General features: G+C 34.7%; 1 protein-coding gene across 1 annotated transcript; it reads left to right on the top strand.

Annotated features, from left to right (window-relative positions):
• The first annotated feature begins 176 nt into the window (after nucleotides 1-176).
• Nucleotides 177-14,558, top strand: LOC126971599 (T-complex protein 1 subunit delta). Its single transcript, XM_050817941.1, has 11 exons — nucleotides 177-438; nucleotides 3,526-3,578; nucleotides 3,660-3,749; nucleotides 5,101-5,268; nucleotides 6,151-6,292; nucleotides 8,364-8,572; nucleotides 8,653-8,792; nucleotides 9,378-9,582; nucleotides 11,376-11,658; nucleotides 13,335-13,540; nucleotides 14,331-14,558. The coding sequence occupies exons 1-11, from the start codon at nucleotides 333-335 to the stop codon at nucleotides 14,346-14,348; spliced, it is 1,620 nt and encodes a 539-aa protein (XP_050673898.1). The 5' UTR covers nucleotides 177-332; the 3' UTR covers nucleotides 14,349-14,558.
• Nucleotides 14,559-20,275: the final 5,717 nt, after the last annotated feature.

Below are 20,275 nucleotides of genomic sequence, written 5' to 3'. Positions count from 1 at the left end.
TTGAATTTTACGTACACTTTATGCTTTACACTTTAGACGATGAAATACTATTTAAAGATTTTATGCTGTGTATATGCTTATGCTTGTGCTAAAACAGACTACAGATCCAGAATGCTTGAACGTCTCGCTTGGCACTTGACAGTGCAACTGTCAATTTCAAATTCATTACTATTTTGATTTTGATTGAGCAAAATAAGTGAAGGTACATCTCTCAGATTTCAGAATTCAGACTCATAATATTTTCTTTGAATTAATCTGAAAGCGTTATAAAAATTAAATCTGTAAAAATTGTTTTAATCACACTGTGAACTAACTTAGTGCTTATTTTGAAAATGGCTCCTAAAGCTGGTGGAGATTCTGCAAAAGTTAATTCTTCGGTTTACAAAGATAAAAGTAAACCAACTGATATTCGGCGCAGCAATATAAATGCCGCTAAAGGTACAAATTTAATTTAAATTATATATGATTTTGTGTTCAAGAAGACAAATTTATTGTACTAGTTGGGGCCCCAAATCATCTTTATGTGTTTTTATTAATTTCATTATAGCTGAAATCCTGATCCTATATTGAAAAAGGTAAACAACCAATCTGTGAGATAGGTTACAGTTTTTTGTAAAAGCTAGTTTTAATGTAAGTTTTCATCTTTAAACTTGCGTCAATTTTATATTTTCTCTTTCTTTTATCATTAGGACACATTAATTGTGTGAGAAATTGTCTTAGGTACACATTAAAATCGAGTTTTTAAGCCATCTGTTGCTTTGTTTTCAATATACATGAGGGTGATTAGATACTGGTTCTCGTTCTCTTGTTCAAACAAATTTTTGGTGGAAGTTTGCATGGAAATTTACATCATATATTTTTTTGGTTTTATCATTCTCTTAATTTAGAAGTTAGGGAGGGGGGGGGGGGGGGGGGACAATTTACCACTTTGGAAGTATCTAAGACCTACACATAGATACATTTGGGTTTGATGAAAAATATTTTTTGAGTTTCAGTTCTAAGTATGGGGAACTCCCAAAATTTATTGTTTTTTTTTTATATTTTTGTGTGAAAATCTTATGTGTGTTTGTGTGTGGTGTGGTTCACAGAATACATCTACTTAGTATTCAACTTTTGTTTCAACAGTATAGTTCTTATAGTTTTGGAAAAAAGTGGCTGTGACATGTGGAAGGACGGACAGACATGACAAATCCGTTTTTTTTTTAATTTGATATATTTTTTTATTATCCTATTCCTTCTGTTGTCAAACATGGGTTCTGACTTCTATATCATGAAGTGGGTGAAAATCAGTTTAAAAGATTCAGTGAGATACATATTACATAAAAAAATGCTCTTCAGTTTCCTATAATATGTTCTTCTGAACATGGGATAGATAGAGAAGGGAAATTATAATACTGAGACGGTTTGGACATGTTGAGAGAATGAATGAAGAACAATTGATGAAGAAAGTGTATAAGGCCAGTGTGAATGGAATGGAATGGTGTTAGAAGTGGAAGACAGGTGAGGAGACAAGAGGAGGCAGGTGTTGCTCATCTTTACTTTTCCAAAACCCAGCTTTCTTGAAGCAGGTTTTGACAGTAACATCAATGACTAAGTACCATGCTTTTCTAGCAAATTTCATAGCTAGAAGTATGTTAATGTCAGGGCTACTGTTTTCTTCCAGACTTGTAAGAATATGTTTAACGACTTCTCTGCAATAAAAGCATTTAAAAGTGTGAATGATGCCTTGATCTAATGGTTGAAGTTTACTAGTGATGTTAGCAGGTAAAAACATTACTTTTTTATTTGTAAGTGTTGGTAAGTCGGTATAGGCAGCACAGTCAACTTTTTTCAACCAATCTTTAAATAATATCTTTGTTATCCAAGCCTTTCTATTATTGGCATAATCAACGGGTAGAGTCTTGACACCTTTAAAACATCTAGGTCGCTTTGATTTCCCGATGATGAGAAGTGGGAGTTTGTCCATACCACTCATGTTTATTACACACTGGAGAAACGTAAGGACTTCCTTGCTTTGTTTTTCTCTATGGCATTTTTCGCCTTTAAACTAAAATGTTTTATCCAGAAGCAGTTTCATCCGCATTGTAAATATTGTCTGGTTCATACCCTTCTAAAAGAGAGGCAGATCCCTTTGGCAGATCTTCAGTCCAGTTGCACACACCTTGGTCCACAGATTTACTTTCCGCAGCTGCTTTTTTGAAAGCTATATCATGACACCTTTTAAAACCCTCTAACCAACCGTTGTTAGCATAAAAGTTCTGGATTCCCAGTTTTGTAGAAAACTCTTGATTTTTCTTTCAACAACGGTCCATCTATGGGGATGTTCTTATCGAGAGTTTGTTTTATCCATTCTAAAAGGCACTTATCGATATTGGGAAATAATCGAGTCTAGTCCTCTTAATATTTCCATGTCCATCAGAGCACTCAGATTTTGTAGTCTTTTGATTGTATAATTTTATAATAGATGGATTCTGGTAAATTAAACTCCCTCTGAATTTAATTACACGATTTTCCGGATTCAAACGCATTCACAATTTTAAGTTTATCACTTAACAACAGTACTTTAATTTTCCGTTTTGACATGACGAAGATCAGAACCTTCCTTCCCAATTGATTAACGATAAACTGAGTAAGTCCGACAAACAGGACGGTACACAGGCACACATGTCCATTCGAAAAGAATTAGATAAAATAACAACCTTATTTAGTTTCACGAAATAGAAAAGGTACAATATTGATGAGAAAACAATACAAAAACAATAATATTGACACACTTTTTACACAAATTATCTTGCCCCAAGTTAAGCATAGCCTGTGTTATGGGTTACAAGACAATGATATATTTAATACAATATACTTACTGAAACATACATATATTCATATAAACATACATAAATACATTTAAACATCCATGACTCGGAAACAAACATCTATGTTCATCATATAAATGCTTGCACCTACCGGGATTCGAACCCGGGACCTCTAGCTTAGTAGGTAGGATCGCTAACCACTCGGCTATACAGGTTGTCAATGGTAGGAAGTTCCATGAAAGTTAAGAATGAGTCATAAAATAGCAGATTTTAAATTTATTTTGTCATTTGTTCCTCCTAAATAATATAAATCAATAAAGCTTGACTGTCGCTTATAGAGGAATAGATATGTAGCAGTCTCACTTACGGATGTCCATGAGGGAAAAAGGACTCTCTCTTACAAAGGTTTCTGTTTCTCGCTAATAGAGGTTTTGGGTGCTTAAAATGATGGGTCCTGGCTATTACTCTCACTTATAGAGTTTTCTCACTTACCCAGGTTTGACTGTATATTGCCAACATCAATCTCAGTAGATTTAGGGAATGTATCTATTAAATAATGCTCCTATTACTAATAATTTTGTGGACCTTTGACAGTTGTTATTGTAAATTACCTGTGTAAGAAATGAAATCTGTGTCCCCAAATTATGTTATTGTTAGTAAATTACAATTGACTGAAAATATAAATATTAATGGTTGTAAATATTGTCTATTATAGCTGTTGCTGATGCTATCAGAACAAGTTTGGGTCCCAGGGGTATGGATAAGATGGTATGTTAATATTTACCTTAAATGTTTAAATATTTCATACTTTGATGTGTTTTTGGTACTAAGAATGTCTTAATATTTCAGATACAATCATCAAAGGGTGAAGTTACAATAACAAATGATGGAGCTACAATTTTGAAACAGATGAGTGTTATTCACCCAGCTGCAAAAATGGTATGTAATTTCCTTAAGCCAGGCTTATATAAAAAAATAATTTATGTGTCTAGATAGAGCCTCTTGCTTTTAGGCAACACATGAAAACAGACCAGTTTTATTACTTTAGTGTGCATGAAAATCTATGCCTTACACTTTAAATAAGTATATCACTTTGTTTAAGTGTGTGTGTGTTGCTGTAAACAGAGTTTAACAGTTCGTCAGAATTATTTTGATGTGTTCATAGCTGTTACAGTCTATCTATCTATCTAGGCCTATTAATTATCAAAGTAAACAAATTGTTATAGTATAAAATCTTAGAAATAATATATTCCTATTAAATACAACACATACTCAAAGCATATCTGGAGGTCTACTCGCAAAATCGACAACGATATATTCGGAACGATACGATAATATCCCGAATATATCGTACCTACCCTACTAAGTTCGTATGTATGTTCGTATTTCATATCTTTTACCGTAACAACATCGTAACCATAGACTAATATTTAGTTTTTTTTACGATGTTAGAGTGAATGAATTATGCGCAAACTATGTATAATCTGTGCTGTGTCGCTGATTAGTGTCAAAAGTCAAAACATAGCTTAGACGCTTAGGACCATGCCAGACTCTGCACCACCAATTTACATCATTTACACAAAATGTAAATATTCTTAAATTATGTATAAATGAATATAATATGACCTTTTAAAATTGATAAAATAATACAAAAGTTGCAGATAATAAAATGTAAAAAAACTAACTCGACCCTACCCTTCCTATTTCTCAGGCGGCCATTTGCATTACATTCTACGCATAAACGATCAACACAATGCCTTAAATTACTTGGTAGTAAATAAATCCTGTTGAATAGTAAATAACGACAGCCTAGAAGGTGTCGTTGAGATTATCGTAAAAGTGACTTTTGATTATTTGTCAAATTCGAATATTTATCTCTGACATTTTCAACTAAAAGTATGGTTAGGACCGATAATATCGAAAAGCGTTTGGTTCGTTCAGTCATCTTTTCAACATTGAATACGATGTAACTAAGAGTAGGATTCGACACGAGAAATGCCACGATATATCGAATATCGATTTTAGGAGTAGGCCCCTGATACTACTACCTACCAGCAACTATGATTTCTATTATAACCGACTTCTCTATTCATTTCGTAATTACCAATGTAAAAAATAAGATTGTATTGTTTTCAATTTATTGACATGTTTAAGACTGAAAAAGTAAAACATTTTTCTTAATTGCAGTAAGTACTATAGCCTGATTATCGTACATACGCAAACTAATTACACAGAACTTCAAAATAAAATGTTTCTGTTAAATTGAGTAAATTGTTGATCTCTTTAACAGTTAGTTGAGTTATCCCGGGCCCAAGATATAGAGGCTGGAGATGGTACAACATCTGTGGTGGTGATAGCAGGAGCTCTACTTGATGCTGCTGAAAAGCTGTTGCAGAAAGGAATTCACCCAACTGTTATATCTGACGGATTCCAGAAGGCTTTGCAAATGGCTTTACAGGTATGGAAAAGAGTTGCAAAACATTTAGAAACTAACCTTTTGTATATAACGGTTAAAGAATTTATGTCTCCTAACAAATTAAAAATTTACTTTTCGAGAAAACAATTATATAACTTAAATATTAAAGTAAATGCCAGTAAATTTAGTTTATATATATATATCTATAAGAACACATTAAAAAATAGGTATATATCTAGTAATTGGTACTTGCAGCTGTCATGCCAAAGAGTATATATATGGCTAAATATATATATGGCTGGTCGTGTTGAGATAACGCGCCAGCGGGCGGCCGTAGTCTTGACTCACCGTGGCCGCTGCCCACTGGCAACTGCAGCTGTTAACTATATATTAATATTATAATACTTACACAAATAAAATTTTGAAACAATAATTATGAACGAAGCGGGCCTGAATTAATTAATTAACTCAAACCTCTCGCATTCCGTGCAAGCACTCTTCCAACTGAGCCAACCGATCGAGTAATGTATCGTTGATAAATCTTGTATCGTGCTTTGTTCAACTCTCAGGTTGTGGCTTCTTCTACAGGATCTACTTTGCAGTGGATAACCTGCTCATGCCCAATATTTGCATATAAGGAAATTTACTTGAGATGCTCTTGCAAATCTAAAAAATTTGATGAAATTAAGCCACACCCTGAGAGTTGAACAATGCATACAAGATTTATCAACGATACGTCGATACTTGAACGGTTGACTTATCTCAGATGGAAGATCACTCGCACGGAACGCGAGAGGTCGCGGGTTCGAATCCCGCATCTTTCATAATTCTGTTTTCAAATTTTATATGTGTAATTAATCCCAGAAGTGAGGGCTACCTTAAAACATAACAAATTGTTTAGACTATTACAATTGTTTTGTGAAGGTTGTAGAGGGCATGGCCACACCAGTAGATTTAAATAATGAAGAAGATCTCCTGAAAGCAGCCGCTACATCGTTGAATTCAAAAGTAGTTTCTCAACATTCTACAATTTTGGCACCAATTGCAGTTCAGGCAATCCGTGCAGGTCAGTGCAGATTTGGAATATTATGTACAATTTTAATGATGATTTTACAGTTTTAAGTAGAATTATAGTAAAGAAAACAATTGTAAAAATAAAGAATAATATAAAACCAGTATGTTATAAATATATTACATTTAAGTAAAGGTAAAAATTTAAATCACTGATAAAATTAACAAAGTGAAACAATTTAATATATCACGTATATACTACACTATATATCGTATATACTAGCTGACCCGACAGAGTTCTGTTATAAAAATTAAGTAGTTAAGTATTTGGGAATAATGTAGTCTAAAATGCCATCGGAAATGCGTAATCAAAGTACTTTAATGAGTTAAAACTGAATCAAAAACGTATTTCTGAATGATTTTTATAATATGTAGTATTGAAATGGAAATATTAAAGATTAAAATCGTATTATGTAAACAGCTTATATATTACAGCTTTATAATTGCTAATAATAATGAATAATTTAATGAAATTCAGTAAAATAAGTTTTTAATCATGAAATATTTTTTAATTATTAATGTTTTTCTTACACTAAGTAATTATAGGAACAAAAATTTTGTGGTTCACAAAAATGAACACTATAAGAAATATATTATTTTATGGAATGTAATTCAACTAAAAAAAAAGATAATACACTTCTGTTCGTTATAAAACGTAATTATTTTTTTTTAACTTGACATTTTAGCTTGATTTTTTTTGTATTTACAATCCTGGCCTCTGATATTTGGACCCGGTACATTCTCATGTCCAAATGATGGTTTACCTAGCTGTTTTCTCAATTTGCTGGTATGTGTTTTTTTTTTTTATTTCTTGATTACAATTGTTCGTAAATCAGTATAAGCCTAAATTAATTTTTTCTCTTCTTTACTCTGAATTCTGTTCTCTTGGTCGTAATGTTTTATTGGCTCGATAAGTAACGCAAGCAATTATAGCTGCCATGTTCAAGAGACCATAGAAAAGAGTCATAGGCCTTCGTTTTCTGTTGCGAGAAACGTTATAAATGGCATTCAACTCATCAACCACATCAACACCAGCTTTGGTACAATCATAATTCGCTTCGTGCTCGCTGGGTTTCATCTTCTGAACTGGACTCATTGGGATAATCACTTGATTCCTCCTCTAACAAGGCAGGAATTCACTCTTTTTGCCTATCAATATATATTTTGAACAAAAACTGTAAATAATAATAAAAATCAACTAAAGAAACGAAAGAGAACCAATATAGTAAATCATTAAAAAAGTACAATGGTTTATTAACATAAAAAAAATATAAAGTTAAAATTCAGCAATGGAAAAATTACGTCTAAAAAGTGGCAGGGTAACATACCCGTAAAAGGTTTGGGCTCAAATATCCTGGCCGGCAACCCACGCCACACTGCGATCACGTCACTATCCTCTCCCTTACTGCCTCCAGCTACTGACCGAGCGAGGGTTGCCAGACAAAGATTTAAAAAAATACACTACATTAAATCTTACCAGGGTGTTAGATACCCTAGCTCATGCTCGCCGGGTTAAGTTAAGATTGTTTGTAGATCTATGGGTGAAATGACTGAAAATAAATGATTTATATAACTATAACGACCTCCAAACAACGCATTGAGCGTGTTAAAAAGCACACACCTCCAACAATAATCGTTAATGTATACAAATATGTATACAACAATAATACTTATTATTTACAAAAACCTTTCTCGAGAACCATGCATATCCATTGGTGAAAATAGCATAAAAATCGGTGCAGTAGTTTTTGAGTTTATCGCGAACAGACAGGCAGATGCGGCGGAGGACTTTGTTTTATAATATGTAGTAATATATAACTCAATAAAAATATCATTCTAATATGTTTACAATTAACAGAGAAATTTGCTAATATATACATAAAAACAATAGAATAGGGAAGTTAAACTAGTAAACTGCGCCAAAATTGATACTGTATCAATAACTATGTTATAGGTTTAGGCTGTTTCCCACAACTCGATGTTTTATGTGTGTATATTTTGCGTGAAACAAGAAGACAATAAGTTTTATATTAACAGATATTACAGTTTCAATAACTTTGTTTTAGTTATGGAACTCATACCTGGAGGAGTGGGTGCTCGTGTGGATCTTCGTGACGTCAAAGTCACTGAACGCATTGGAGGCACAGTCGAAGATACTGAGTTGGTTCAAGGACTTGTTATAGCACATCGTGCTGCAAATGTAAATGGACCTCACCGTATTGAAAAGGCCAAAGTTGGACTTATCCAGTTCTGCATTTCACCACCAAAAACTGATGTTTGTACAAATTCAGAGTATTTACTTTTCCTATCAACTTGAATGTACTACAATTTTATTGTATTTTATTTGAATTTTAGATGGATCACAATGTTATTGTTTCTGATTATGCTGCAATGGACCGAGTGCTTAAGGAAGAGCGTCAATATATTTTAAATATAGTAAAGCAAATTAAGAAGGCTGGTTGTAATGTACTTCTCGTTCAGAAATCTATCTTAAGGTAATTTTGTCAATCTCAATTTAAGAACTGATATGGAGGAAAGCAGTAATTGTTAAAGACAGAAAGTTTCTCAGAAAAAAATTGGGACAATACATTACAGACTAATAAAAAAGGTTAAGACTAAGTAATTAATATATATTAATTAAATTACATTTTATTATATTAATTAAATTTGCATTAAATTAAATTATGCAATGCTAAATATTATGTACTAACATAGCTTCTAAGAAATACTAACGCTTATGGCCCAACAGTCTTTATTTATTATTTAATAGTTAGTGTGACTTTCACACTACAAATACCCCAACAATATATAGTACAAGAACCCACTGCTTGATTCTGCAGATAGATATTTTTTTGATAAAACGATTAATTTTAAATGAATGTTTAGGGGGTAAAAAAAAACAAACATACAGTTGTTCACACTTAACTGGAACGAGAAATTGTAATCATGGCAATCGGCAAACCTATGCTTGACGCCATTTTTTAACTGGTAATTAAAGACTTATCGTAAATAGGAAATATAAAACGGGTCTAATATACTATTACTTTATTCATGTTTTGATGATTCATGTCTTTTTTTAGGGACGCATTGAGTGACTTAGCAGTACATTTCTTGGATAAAATAAAGACAATGGTCATTAAAGATATCGAGCGCGAAGATATTGAATTTGTGTGCAAGACATTAGGATGTCGTCCAATTGCATCTCTTGATCACTTTACTGCTGAGAATCTGGTAAATGTAGATTTGGTGGAAGAAGTGAATGAATCGGGTGGAAAATATATCAAGGTTTGTTGATTTTTTTTAAATTTAGAATAATAATAATTAAATTATCTTTATGGATATAGGACTCAAAGTCTTGTCAGGAAAAAGGCTAACCCTAATGTAGAAATCACTTGTACCGAGTTAATCTGAATAGATACTCGGAATCACAACTCGGACGGACTGGGGCTGGGTGCTATTCTTTTGATGTCACTTGCATGATGAAATCAAAATGATGTCTTCCTTATAAATCTTTTCTTAATAGTCTAGATATCTTCCTTATAACGTTCTTAATGTCTGGACGTCTTCCTTATAAACCTTTTCTTAATGTCTGTGGCTAGAGTTACAGTAAAGAGTTTTATTTCACTTGGTTTATATTTCGTTTGCGTTTGTTAAATCAATCAAATCAAAATAATTTATTGAATGTAGGTATATACAATACACTTTTCCACGTTTTAGATATTTAGAATGGAATAATAAATAAGAACATAAATGTAACAATATAAATTTCAGTAGTAAAAATACAAAATATAAATGTCATCGATGGTATTGTACATATAATACCTGTTACCTATTATTTATTTATTTTGTTTTGCCACTAAATTACAATTATTAGTGTTCTAAATAATTTTAAAGCAGTTTATTTTTGTAAGCAGCTGAACTAAGTCTTTTCCCCAAATGTGAAATGTGAGGACTCTATTGCAATCTGGGATCCAATCTAATGCACAGGAAAATCGTTTCATTTACAGAATCCATATTAACATTGTCGAGAATAATTCTATTGGTGTAATCCATCTTTGATAGGGAAAATTTAAGACAATTGGTCTTTTTTTAATTTAAAACTAAGTTATTTGCTGTAAACCATTGGTAAACAAGTGTCAAAACACTATTTACTTTGTCAAAGTCTGGATTTATTTTATCAACATGAAATAAAAGAAAAGTATTGTTTGCAAATAGAACAATATTGCATGTATCCCTTACATAGAGCGGTAAATCATTTATGTAAATTAAAAATAAAAAAATTACTTAAAATAGATCTCTGTGGTATTCCCATTTTAATAAAGGATCCTTGCGAGTTAGCTTCTTTGATCTGTACCTTTTGAATTCGGATTTAAGGTAGGACTTTATCAGAGCGTGTGCTTTATCTTTAATTCCGTAGTGTTTTAGTTTACAAAGCAAAGTATCACGAGATACACAATCGAATGCCTTAGACAAGTCATAAAATATTGCAATAATATTTTAGAACAATGGAACAACTTTGCTCACCTTCATTAAGTCTGGAAATTTACCTGTTACCGTCAGATATAAGATGTTAAAGAAGTCTGTCCATAATTCCGTATCGATGGATGATGGTGCTAGCTGGTGCTAGGCCGTCAGGCAATATTATATGTTTGTGTATTGAAATGTATTACACTATGCCCATTACATTATTTAGCCGTCGGCTAACGTTGTTGTCATGCACGCAACGTCAGCAACTATAGTCCGTGTCCGGAGTAGTGTTGTTTCCGTGCCTAATAATATTTCATCTGCGCCCATGCTTTAAATCCTCTATTAAAGATTCTTAATTAAAACAGTTTGCTCATTGCCAACATTAAAACACTCAATTTCCTGGTAACCATCATCCGAACGAGTGTTGTAATAAAAATTCAGTACAACATTACATCATCCGTTTCCATTACAACACTCGTTCGGATGATGTAATGGATACGAGGACTGGCTTTTAAAAAGGATTCATATTACGGGTGTAGATAAAGTGTTGAATGCAAGTGTTGATAATTAGGTATTGAGTCATTAATGCGACGAGTGCGGGTGGTGTCCAGATGACGGGGTGCGCGGGCGGCGGGCGCACGGTGTCGCTGGTGGTGCGCGGGTCGAGCGGCGCCGTGGTGGCGGAGGCGGCGCGGTCTCTGCACGACGCGCTGTGTGCCGTGCGCTGTGTGGCTCGCCGGCCCGCGCTGCTGGCGGGCGGGGGCGCGCCCGAGGCCGCCGCCGCCGCCGCGCTCACCCGCGCCGCCCTCGCCGCGCCCGGCGCCGACCACTACTGCCTGCGAGCCTACGCCGACGCGCTCGAAGTGATCCCCTCCACGCTCGCCGAGAACGCCGGTAACGATACATAAACATCTCTCTCTCTGCCAGATTCCTGACGTCTTCGACCTTGATCTACCCAATACTATACTGTTGCATTTTAGACCGTTTTGTGCGGTCCCGAGTTTTCCGCATCCAGTCCTTCCCGTCTTGGATTTCAAAAATGATCACGAAATCGTTCTCTGCACCCTCGAGAACCTCGGACACGATATCCATATTGTTGTTATCATAATTTTGCGCGGCGGCCATCTTGGATTTCTAACTCCCTAAAGTACATACATAATACAAATCTCCCGCGTGGCATAATATTCAAAATAATATTACGTAAATGTTATTTTAGTACTTTCCGACTTCCATTTACCTATATATTTCAACAAATACGCTGTCGTATTATCATTATTTTTTACTATGATTCCCGCTTTGTAATTGTTTGCTAAAATCTTACGTAATGTGAGCCCGAGTACACAGTACCTTCCTTGACAGTGGTCACGGGCGTACTGTTGGCATGACCGAGCATGGAACCAAGACGTCGCATTTGGTTTATTACGAAAAAAATTAATATAAAATAATTCACAAAGCGTATTGATAAATTCCACAATGAAAACTTATAAACACTAATAAACGATCGAATAAAATAAGTTTTGTGTTTATCATTCTATCATAGTTTTATGATAATATAAACAATTCAAATAAAAAAGACTATTTTTCAAAAAATAAATCTATCGATATTTTTTGTCGTAATCGTCTTTTCGAAATTTAGATAAAGAAATGAAAATAAACATGTCAAAAAATTATTAGCTTAATATTTGTAAAAGTATTTTAAGTAGATTTTCAAAAATGTTACTTTTTAAGACTTTAGCGCCTTAATGATTCTTAGGGCCTAGGTTATAAATCGCGCTAATAGCCCTCTTCTGCAACACAAAGATAGTATTAATATCGGCCGCACTGCTCCATAACAATAAACCGTAGGACATAAAACTATGTAAGTAAAGTATACTAATCTCGCCGTATCTTAAATTAGTTTTAATTAGTCTTGAAAATCATCGTCGTATTTAAGACTTGCTATTTTTATTTAAATTATATAATGCGATACCATTTCTACCCCAAAAACATTACAACAAATTGATTTCAATATACCCCGCCCGGTGCAAGGCTTATTAATCGTGAATTCTTTCATCTTGCTATTCCGAGAACTAATATTGGTCTTCACTCCCCACTGCAGCGCTCTATGAGATTATTTAATGAGCTCCTTAATAATAATATTGACTCGGGATGTCGGTGCTACAATTTAAAATGTTCGTTTTATATTGTTCTTATTTTTGTTTACTTTAGAATAGCTTTGTGTGTTTATAATAAATAACCTCACATACAAGTTCTTTTTTATATTAATTTATGTTTAGATAAACTACCTCTGCAGCACAGTAAAATACTTTCCATACATTTCACAAACTTTCTAACCTTAATATAAAGAAATCGACTGGCAAATACACAATGGAGTACTAGCTACTAGTTACATAAAACCACCTACAAGATTTCTTCTCAATGACATCATTACCTCATATATATCATCATTTGATAATTTATTTATTTAAGACAAAAACAGCACTTAAAGTTAAATATTACGTCATATTAATGCCTATCATCATTCGAAGTGTGTAAGTATTCCTACAGTACGTATATTATGAAACATACAGGTCTGAACCCCATCGAGACCGTGACTGAGCTGCGCGCGGCGCACGCGGGCGGCTCGGGCGGCGACAGCGGCGCGGGCGTCAACGTGCGCCGCGGCCGCGTCACCGACATGCGGCAGGAGAGCGTGCTGCAGCCGCTGCACGTGACCGCGTCCGCGCTGGCGCTGGCCACCGAGACCGTGCGCGCCATACTCAAGATAGACGACATTGTGAGTTGAGATACGGCTTGGAATAGTACATACGATACAAGTGCGCAAAGTAGGTCGTTCAGGATGACCCACGTGCGCACGAGTATCGTATACTATTTTTCCTATTAAGTTGCGCAAAGTTCACACCACTATAATTGTGTTCAAACATTCCCACACGCTCACCACTTTCCCGCACGCTCAGCTACATTCCCTCACGCTCTTGTCAACGTGTGGGAAAGTGGTACTTTGCGAACGCAAATGCATGCGCAAAATCGAACTTGGCGCACGATATTAGTTAAACAAATTGATACTGAGTCCATTGAAGGACAGAACTACTCTAGAATAATGTGTGACAAGTAATTTGAAGGGTGTTAATTGTTTTACTATCTCCGTAGTAAATCGATGTCGACTGACGAACAGCACAGTTTTTGCTTTTTGCGAGATTTTAAGCAACTGTCAATGATCATATTATCTGCCCTGGACAAACACTATCCGTTAATGCCTACACATTTACAAATATGAATTTGTCTGTAAGAGTTGAGAACACAACATGTATTTCTTCGGGGAATTAAAATATAATTTTTAATGTAGCTATGACCAAAGTTGTCAGTTAAACAATGTTAGTTGTCTTGATAAACAAGTTTTTTTTTGAATTTCTTATAATTTTACCTATAGATACTGTATTTGATGAATAAAGTTTTTCTGATCTTTAAATACTTCTGATTTATATATCTTTACTTCTATAAGTGTTATATTTTGCTCAGACTTTCCTGAGGTCCCTAGTATCTAAAATTTTTTTTTTTTGTTACAGGTAAACACCATTAACTGAACTTAACAACACATAAAATGAAATGAGAGTATTAACACAAATTACATTTTAATTTATATTATCATTATTATTGCTTTAATTCACAATTCTTTTAATGTGATGCTTATGACAAGTTAGTGTCCTCCAATGATTAGTAAGGACCAGAGTCATTTTTGTTGTAGTCTTGTTACTAATTTAGTAATTATGCAATAAAGATATAACAAAATAAAAGCTTTTAATTTTTAAGAAGACGAAGCATACCAGTGATGCTTACCCCATATTCCCATTCTGATTAGTCATAAGTGTAGCAATGTAAGTTGTCGCTGTAGCAATGTATCACAGTATGCAAAATAAAATTTAAAAATAAAACTACAAAGCAAATCACTATTAGTCATTCAAGTTCTTGAAGCACATTCAGGTTTAAGCTCCAATGAGGAGGTAGAGGCCATGTATGAGGTATACATCACAACTGCCATTCATACTCCGAAGACCTACCTACTTCATCATTGTCATCCAGGGGTCTGTTGTCAGCCTGGTGTAGCGTTGAAGTCACCTCATGAGAGAGACTTCAGCACTCAAATGGGAAAAAATGGAGTTGAGAGTAGGGCAATTTGGCTATGGAAATATGAATGCCTGAGGTAGCTGGCTGACTTCGTCGAGGTGAACTCCTTCATGAGGCTAGAACAATGCAAATGGACTTGTATTAGTGTCCCCATGGTGCCACCAAAAATGATATTGACTTTTGTCAACCAAAACACAGATACTCAATGATGCCTCTGTGATCAACTCAGTGGATACTGGGAGTGATAACCATGTGGTAAAAAGGCATATTGAATATCAATCCAAAACTGAATCTGGATGTCTCTACTGGTCTATGTTACAACCTGCACACATCCACATCCAAAACCCGGTAAACTTTCAAACTCAAATTGCAAAACCGCTTCAAATGCCTTGGTAATTGCGTAGACGTGGACGAGTATAAGAACAGGTTCATGGAAGCTGTTCAAACAGCTGGGTCTAAGTTTTTCAAGTCCAGCCGTTCAATATTAATCTTATACCTTATGGATATCACATACATGCAATAAATGAAAATACAAGTAGGTACCTAACACTGGTCCACCAAACTATAGTACAATATATTATTTTTTCTACTACTCTACTTTTATCTATCATTTAAAAAACCACAATCGTTATGCACTTAATTGAGTCTTTGAAAAAGTATATACCTTACCGTAACTTTATGGCCTAAAAAGCATTGTTTACCATACTATAATGTCGCAATATAGAGGGTAGAGTTAAGGACGCGTTTACGAATCCGACAAAAATAAGATATTTTTCGGTAGAGTTTGTGATGAAATGAAACTAAATCTAACACAACTAAAAATTGCCACAAATAGATTACTTCTTTATCTCCAATAAGCGGGAAATATTTCCTTTTAAATTTTTATATTTTATGTCGTAAAAACGATTATCCGTTACCTCTTCACACAAAATTGACGAAATGGGGCTTCATTCAGGATCAGTTTTCTGCTACTACTTACATAATTTTTTAAGGGTAACAGATTACCCTTACGTAATTTTTAAGAGAAAATATATATATATTTATATATATTATCTGTATAATAATTTCAAAAACACGGGAAATAAATTAATGAATATGTTATAAATAATCTCAGGAAAAAAAAATGAATCGTCTAAAATTCATATATTTTTCTGATAAGCATGAGCTTTAAAATGTGGTATTAAGGGTTATTTTATTTTGTCCCTCCGTACGCATTGCACAGAGAGATCTAACGAAACAACGTCAGTCCGCGCTCGGCCGCCGTCGTGGGTAGTCACTGTGCCGGTTGTAAGCAGCAGCTCGTACTCGGAAAGATCGCTGTACGAACATGAATATTTTTATAAGCTCTACAATACTGTCTTTGATACTTTACATATTTTGAACGCAGTCAGATTTTCAAAAATTACGTTTCTGTATTTTTTTGAAGAATTAGTGATTTATTTTCATCTCTAAATATAAGGTCTATATTAAATCGAAATCCAAGATGGCGCCTATGAAATTTACCAACTTCTCTTCATGGGTGTCATTTTCATGGTTTGCGGGGTCAACAATAACGAATATCGGGTCAAAATCGAAATCCAAGATGGCCCCTATGAATTTTACCAACTTCTCTTCATGGGTGTCATTTTCATGGTTTTCGGGGTCAACAATAACGAATATCGGGACAAAATCGAAATCCAAGATGGCGCCTATGAATATTACCAGCTTCTCTTAATGGGTGTCATTTTCATGGTTTTCGGGGTCAACAATAACGAATATCGGGACAAAATCGAAATCCAAGATGGCGCCTATGAATTTGACCAACTCCTCTTCATGGTTTTCGGGGTCAACAATAACGAATATCGGGTCAAAATCGAAATCCAAGATGGCGCCTATGAATATTACCAGCTTCTCTTAATGGGTGTCATTTTCATGGTTTTCGGGGTCAACAATAACGAATATCGGGTGAAAATCGAAATCCAATATGGCGCCTATGAATTTGACCAACTCCTCTTCATGGGTGTCATTTTCATGGTTTTCGGGGTCAACAATAACGAATATCGGGTCAAAATCGAAATCCAAGATGGCACCTATGAATTTTACCAACATCTCTTCATGGGTGTCATTTTCATGGTTTTCGGGCTCAACAATAACGAATATCGGGTCAAAATCGAAATCCAAGATGGTGCCTATGAAATTCACCAACTTCTCTTCATGGGTGTTTGATGGTTTTTGGGGTCAACAATAACGAATATCGGGTCAAAATCTAAATCCATGGTGGAGCCTATGAAATCTACAAAATTTTCTTCATGGGTGTCATTTATTTATTTTTTTGCGCGGCGGCCATCTTGTATTTGAAAAATGATCCCAAAATCGTTCTCTGCACCCTCCAGAACCTCGGATACGATACCCATATTGTTGAAATCATAATTTTGTGCGGCGGCCATCTTGGATTTAAAAAAAAACTGCGTTTACTAAACACGACATTATGCGACAGAATTGCCATCTAAAGTTCTAATATCTAACTACTAAACGAATACATCAAACAATTATCAAAAATACATAGGTATTAAAAAAAAACAAAATTCAAACTTGCTAAAGTATCAAATTCATTTCATCCCCACAACTAACTTTAAGTACGTGTATGTGTTTGAGCGGTGTCAGTGTAGTGGTGCGATTCGATACCTCTCTGTTTTGAGAACGCGTCCTTAAGAAGAACCATCGCTGTATCTGTCCTTGAAATGCGTCCAATAATAGTCCAGTCATTTAAGCTTAAATTAGGTAAGAATCTCGGAGTTCGAGATACCCAGCTGTAAGTCTGTAAATACTTGTATATTGACACCCTAAAAGTTGTCTCAAAACCTACATATACTACTATTAAATTTCAAGGTCACAAAAATCGGTTTTTTGCGCTTTTTTGGAAATATCTCATTTTCTATGTTTTTGAGATAGAGGGCGGAGAGAGCGCGCTCACAGCATCACTTCAGGTCAACCGGTGCCTCTGGTCGAAAACGCGCCATATATAGTTGATGAACTATCGATAAATCAATGATTATAAATATTTGTCAATTTTTATTAACTATTCTATTATATTTTATCATTTTCTTTCGCATTTTTGAAAATTGTTCGGCCCAGAGATTAGAGTGGAACTCAAACCTTATTGGCATTATATAATGCTCCGAAATCTGTGAAAAGTCTCGATCATCTTCGTTATATGCATTACGTCAAGTCTACAAAACTTAGTAATCCTGTGCAGCTTTCAAATATTCCACCAACAAGTGCAGCTGCTCATCAACATTTCAACCGTGTATATTATCAAGTTCAAACTTGGTTAGGGCATGATTTGGAACCCCAGGTATGGGGTTGGGCGATGCGAAACGATTTTATGGAGCCTATCATGAATATTTTACCACCTACTCCAGAAGATTTGCTAAATACAGTTTTCTGCAACTGCAAGAGTGGTTGTGGTTCGCGACGCGGATGCAGGAAAGCGGGCTTGCAATGCTCTTTAGCTTGTGGCCAAGCTTGTAATGGGCAAGCTTGTCTCAATGCTCTACCATATCAGAGCGACAATAACGAAGATGGAACCTTTGACCCCGAAATCATAGAAGAACTTGAGACAAATGTCGTTGAAGACGATAATGAAGGCCAGTTTGAAATTTACCAGCACCCAGAAGACGACGATGAAGAGGAAGAAGATGATTAAAATTATAAATTGTAGTTTTTGTACCCTTTATTCCATTTTTTTACTTTCAATAAAAATAAATGTATTGAATGATATTTTTTAATAAAAAGATTAATTCGTTTGCTTTTTTTTTCATCATGTAAGAAGTTATTAATATTAATTAGGTTAAAATTCAAATATTATTCCTATATTTTCGTTAACAATTCTGCATTTACATGGGCCGGTAAGTGTTGTTAAATAAATTAATCCTAATTAAAAATGGAATAGGTTAGGAAAAAAATTATAAAATATAATATAATAGTTAAAAAAAATTGACAAATATTTATAATCATTGATTTATCGATAGTTCATCAACTATATATGGCGCGTTTTCGACCGGAGGCACCGGTTGAACTGAAGTGATGCTGTGACCGCGCGCTCTCCGCCCGCTATCTCGAAAACGGTTCACCGTATAAAAAATTTGTTGAATCAAAATTTGTAGAGAATTTTGTATTCTACAATATAAATAATAAATACAAACAGCAAAATACCCATAGGAAATGAGATATTTCCAAAAAAAAGGGCAAAAAAACGATTTTTGTCCCCTTTGACCTTGAAATTTAATAGTTGCTTACACCCTACCATATGTAGGTTTTTAGACAACTTTTAGGGTGTCAATATACAAGTATTTACAGACTTACAGCTGGGTATCTCGAATTCCGAGGTGAACATACTATAATGACTGGACTATAAGGGTGATGCTGCGGTAGCCTACGATAAATTTTAAGGAAAGCGGCAAACGTAATCAGAATAAGATAGAAAAATAAATAAAAGCGAACACTTTCCGGTTTCGTTTTGGCAAACTTTTCAAACAAGCATTTAAAAAAAGGAACGGTTTTATTTTTTTCGTCCCTTTAGAAAATACAATACCAAAAGAGGTTGAAATCATTTGAAAATATTACTGGCACATTTATGAAGTGTTGTGGTGCATAAAAAAGTTTATTCCATATTTATGACAGTCGGACTTTATTAATTGCGTAATGCGTATCGTGGCGGGAATCGTTCATACTTACTCATATTAATTCTAAATCGTTTTTGGATCATTAATGTCGGATTGTCTTATTCCCTGGATATTTTTAAGTCTTGATACCATTATTTAGCGGTCGGCGATAACAGCGAGCAATTAAAAATTATAGCGCTGCTTAAGGAAGTGTTGTGTCCCAGAGGCAAAATGTGAGTCGTTCGACTGTCTTTCAGTAGAAGGCTTGGGTCTGGAAGAAAACCATGTACAGAGATTCGAGATTACCGCTTCCTGGTGAACCAGGCATCGAGAAATCGAAAATCTTTTAACGTCGACCTTTAAAAGACTAGAGAAAGTGAGAGGTGCGGAAACCATCTTATGGATTGTCAGGAGGAGGCTTCTCGCTGCCAATATATGCAGTCGCCGTCCAGCCCGTGGCCTTAAATTACTCCGCAAGCACAGAGTTACTAGATGTAGCTTCGCTCAAAATTTGGCGACGTGGAAGAGGACTGGGGTATGAGTGGATTAGCCAGCTCGGAAGTCCCGAATGAATATATACACTACTAGCTGTTTAGACTCTGGGATTATTTTTCTTAAATTCCATCGAAATGTAATGACTCAATTGGCAGAAACTACTTTTTGCTTATTTATTTAAAGAATAATGATGATACAAGCTTAGTATTATGAAATAATCTGAAGATGCTAGGGGAACAGGATATTTA

Source organism: Leptidea sinapis, chromosome 24 (assembly GCF_905404315.1).
Source record: "Leptidea sinapis chromosome 24, ilLepSina1.1, whole genome shotgun sequence".
Classification (NCBI taxonomy): Eukaryota; Metazoa; Arthropoda; class Insecta; order Lepidoptera; family Pieridae; genus Leptidea; species Leptidea sinapis.
Note: the sequence above shows the minus strand (reverse complement) of the source record. Positions and strands in the feature narration are given on the sequence as shown.

Bases quoted from the DNA above. Each gene is read 5' to 3' on its own strand.
- LOC126971599 (XM_050817941.1), top strand. From the start codon at position 333: ATGGCTCCTAAAGCTGGTGGAGATTCTGCAAAAGTTAATTCTTCGGTT. The intron at 3,750-5,100 runs GTATGTAATTTC...TCTCTTTAACAG, and splicing joins TTCACCCAGCTGCAAAAATG to TTAGTTGAGTTATCCCGGGC. The intron at 8,573-8,652 runs GTTTGTACAAAT...TTTGAATTTTAG, and splicing joins TTTCACCACCAAAAACTGAT to ATGGATCACAATGTTATTGT.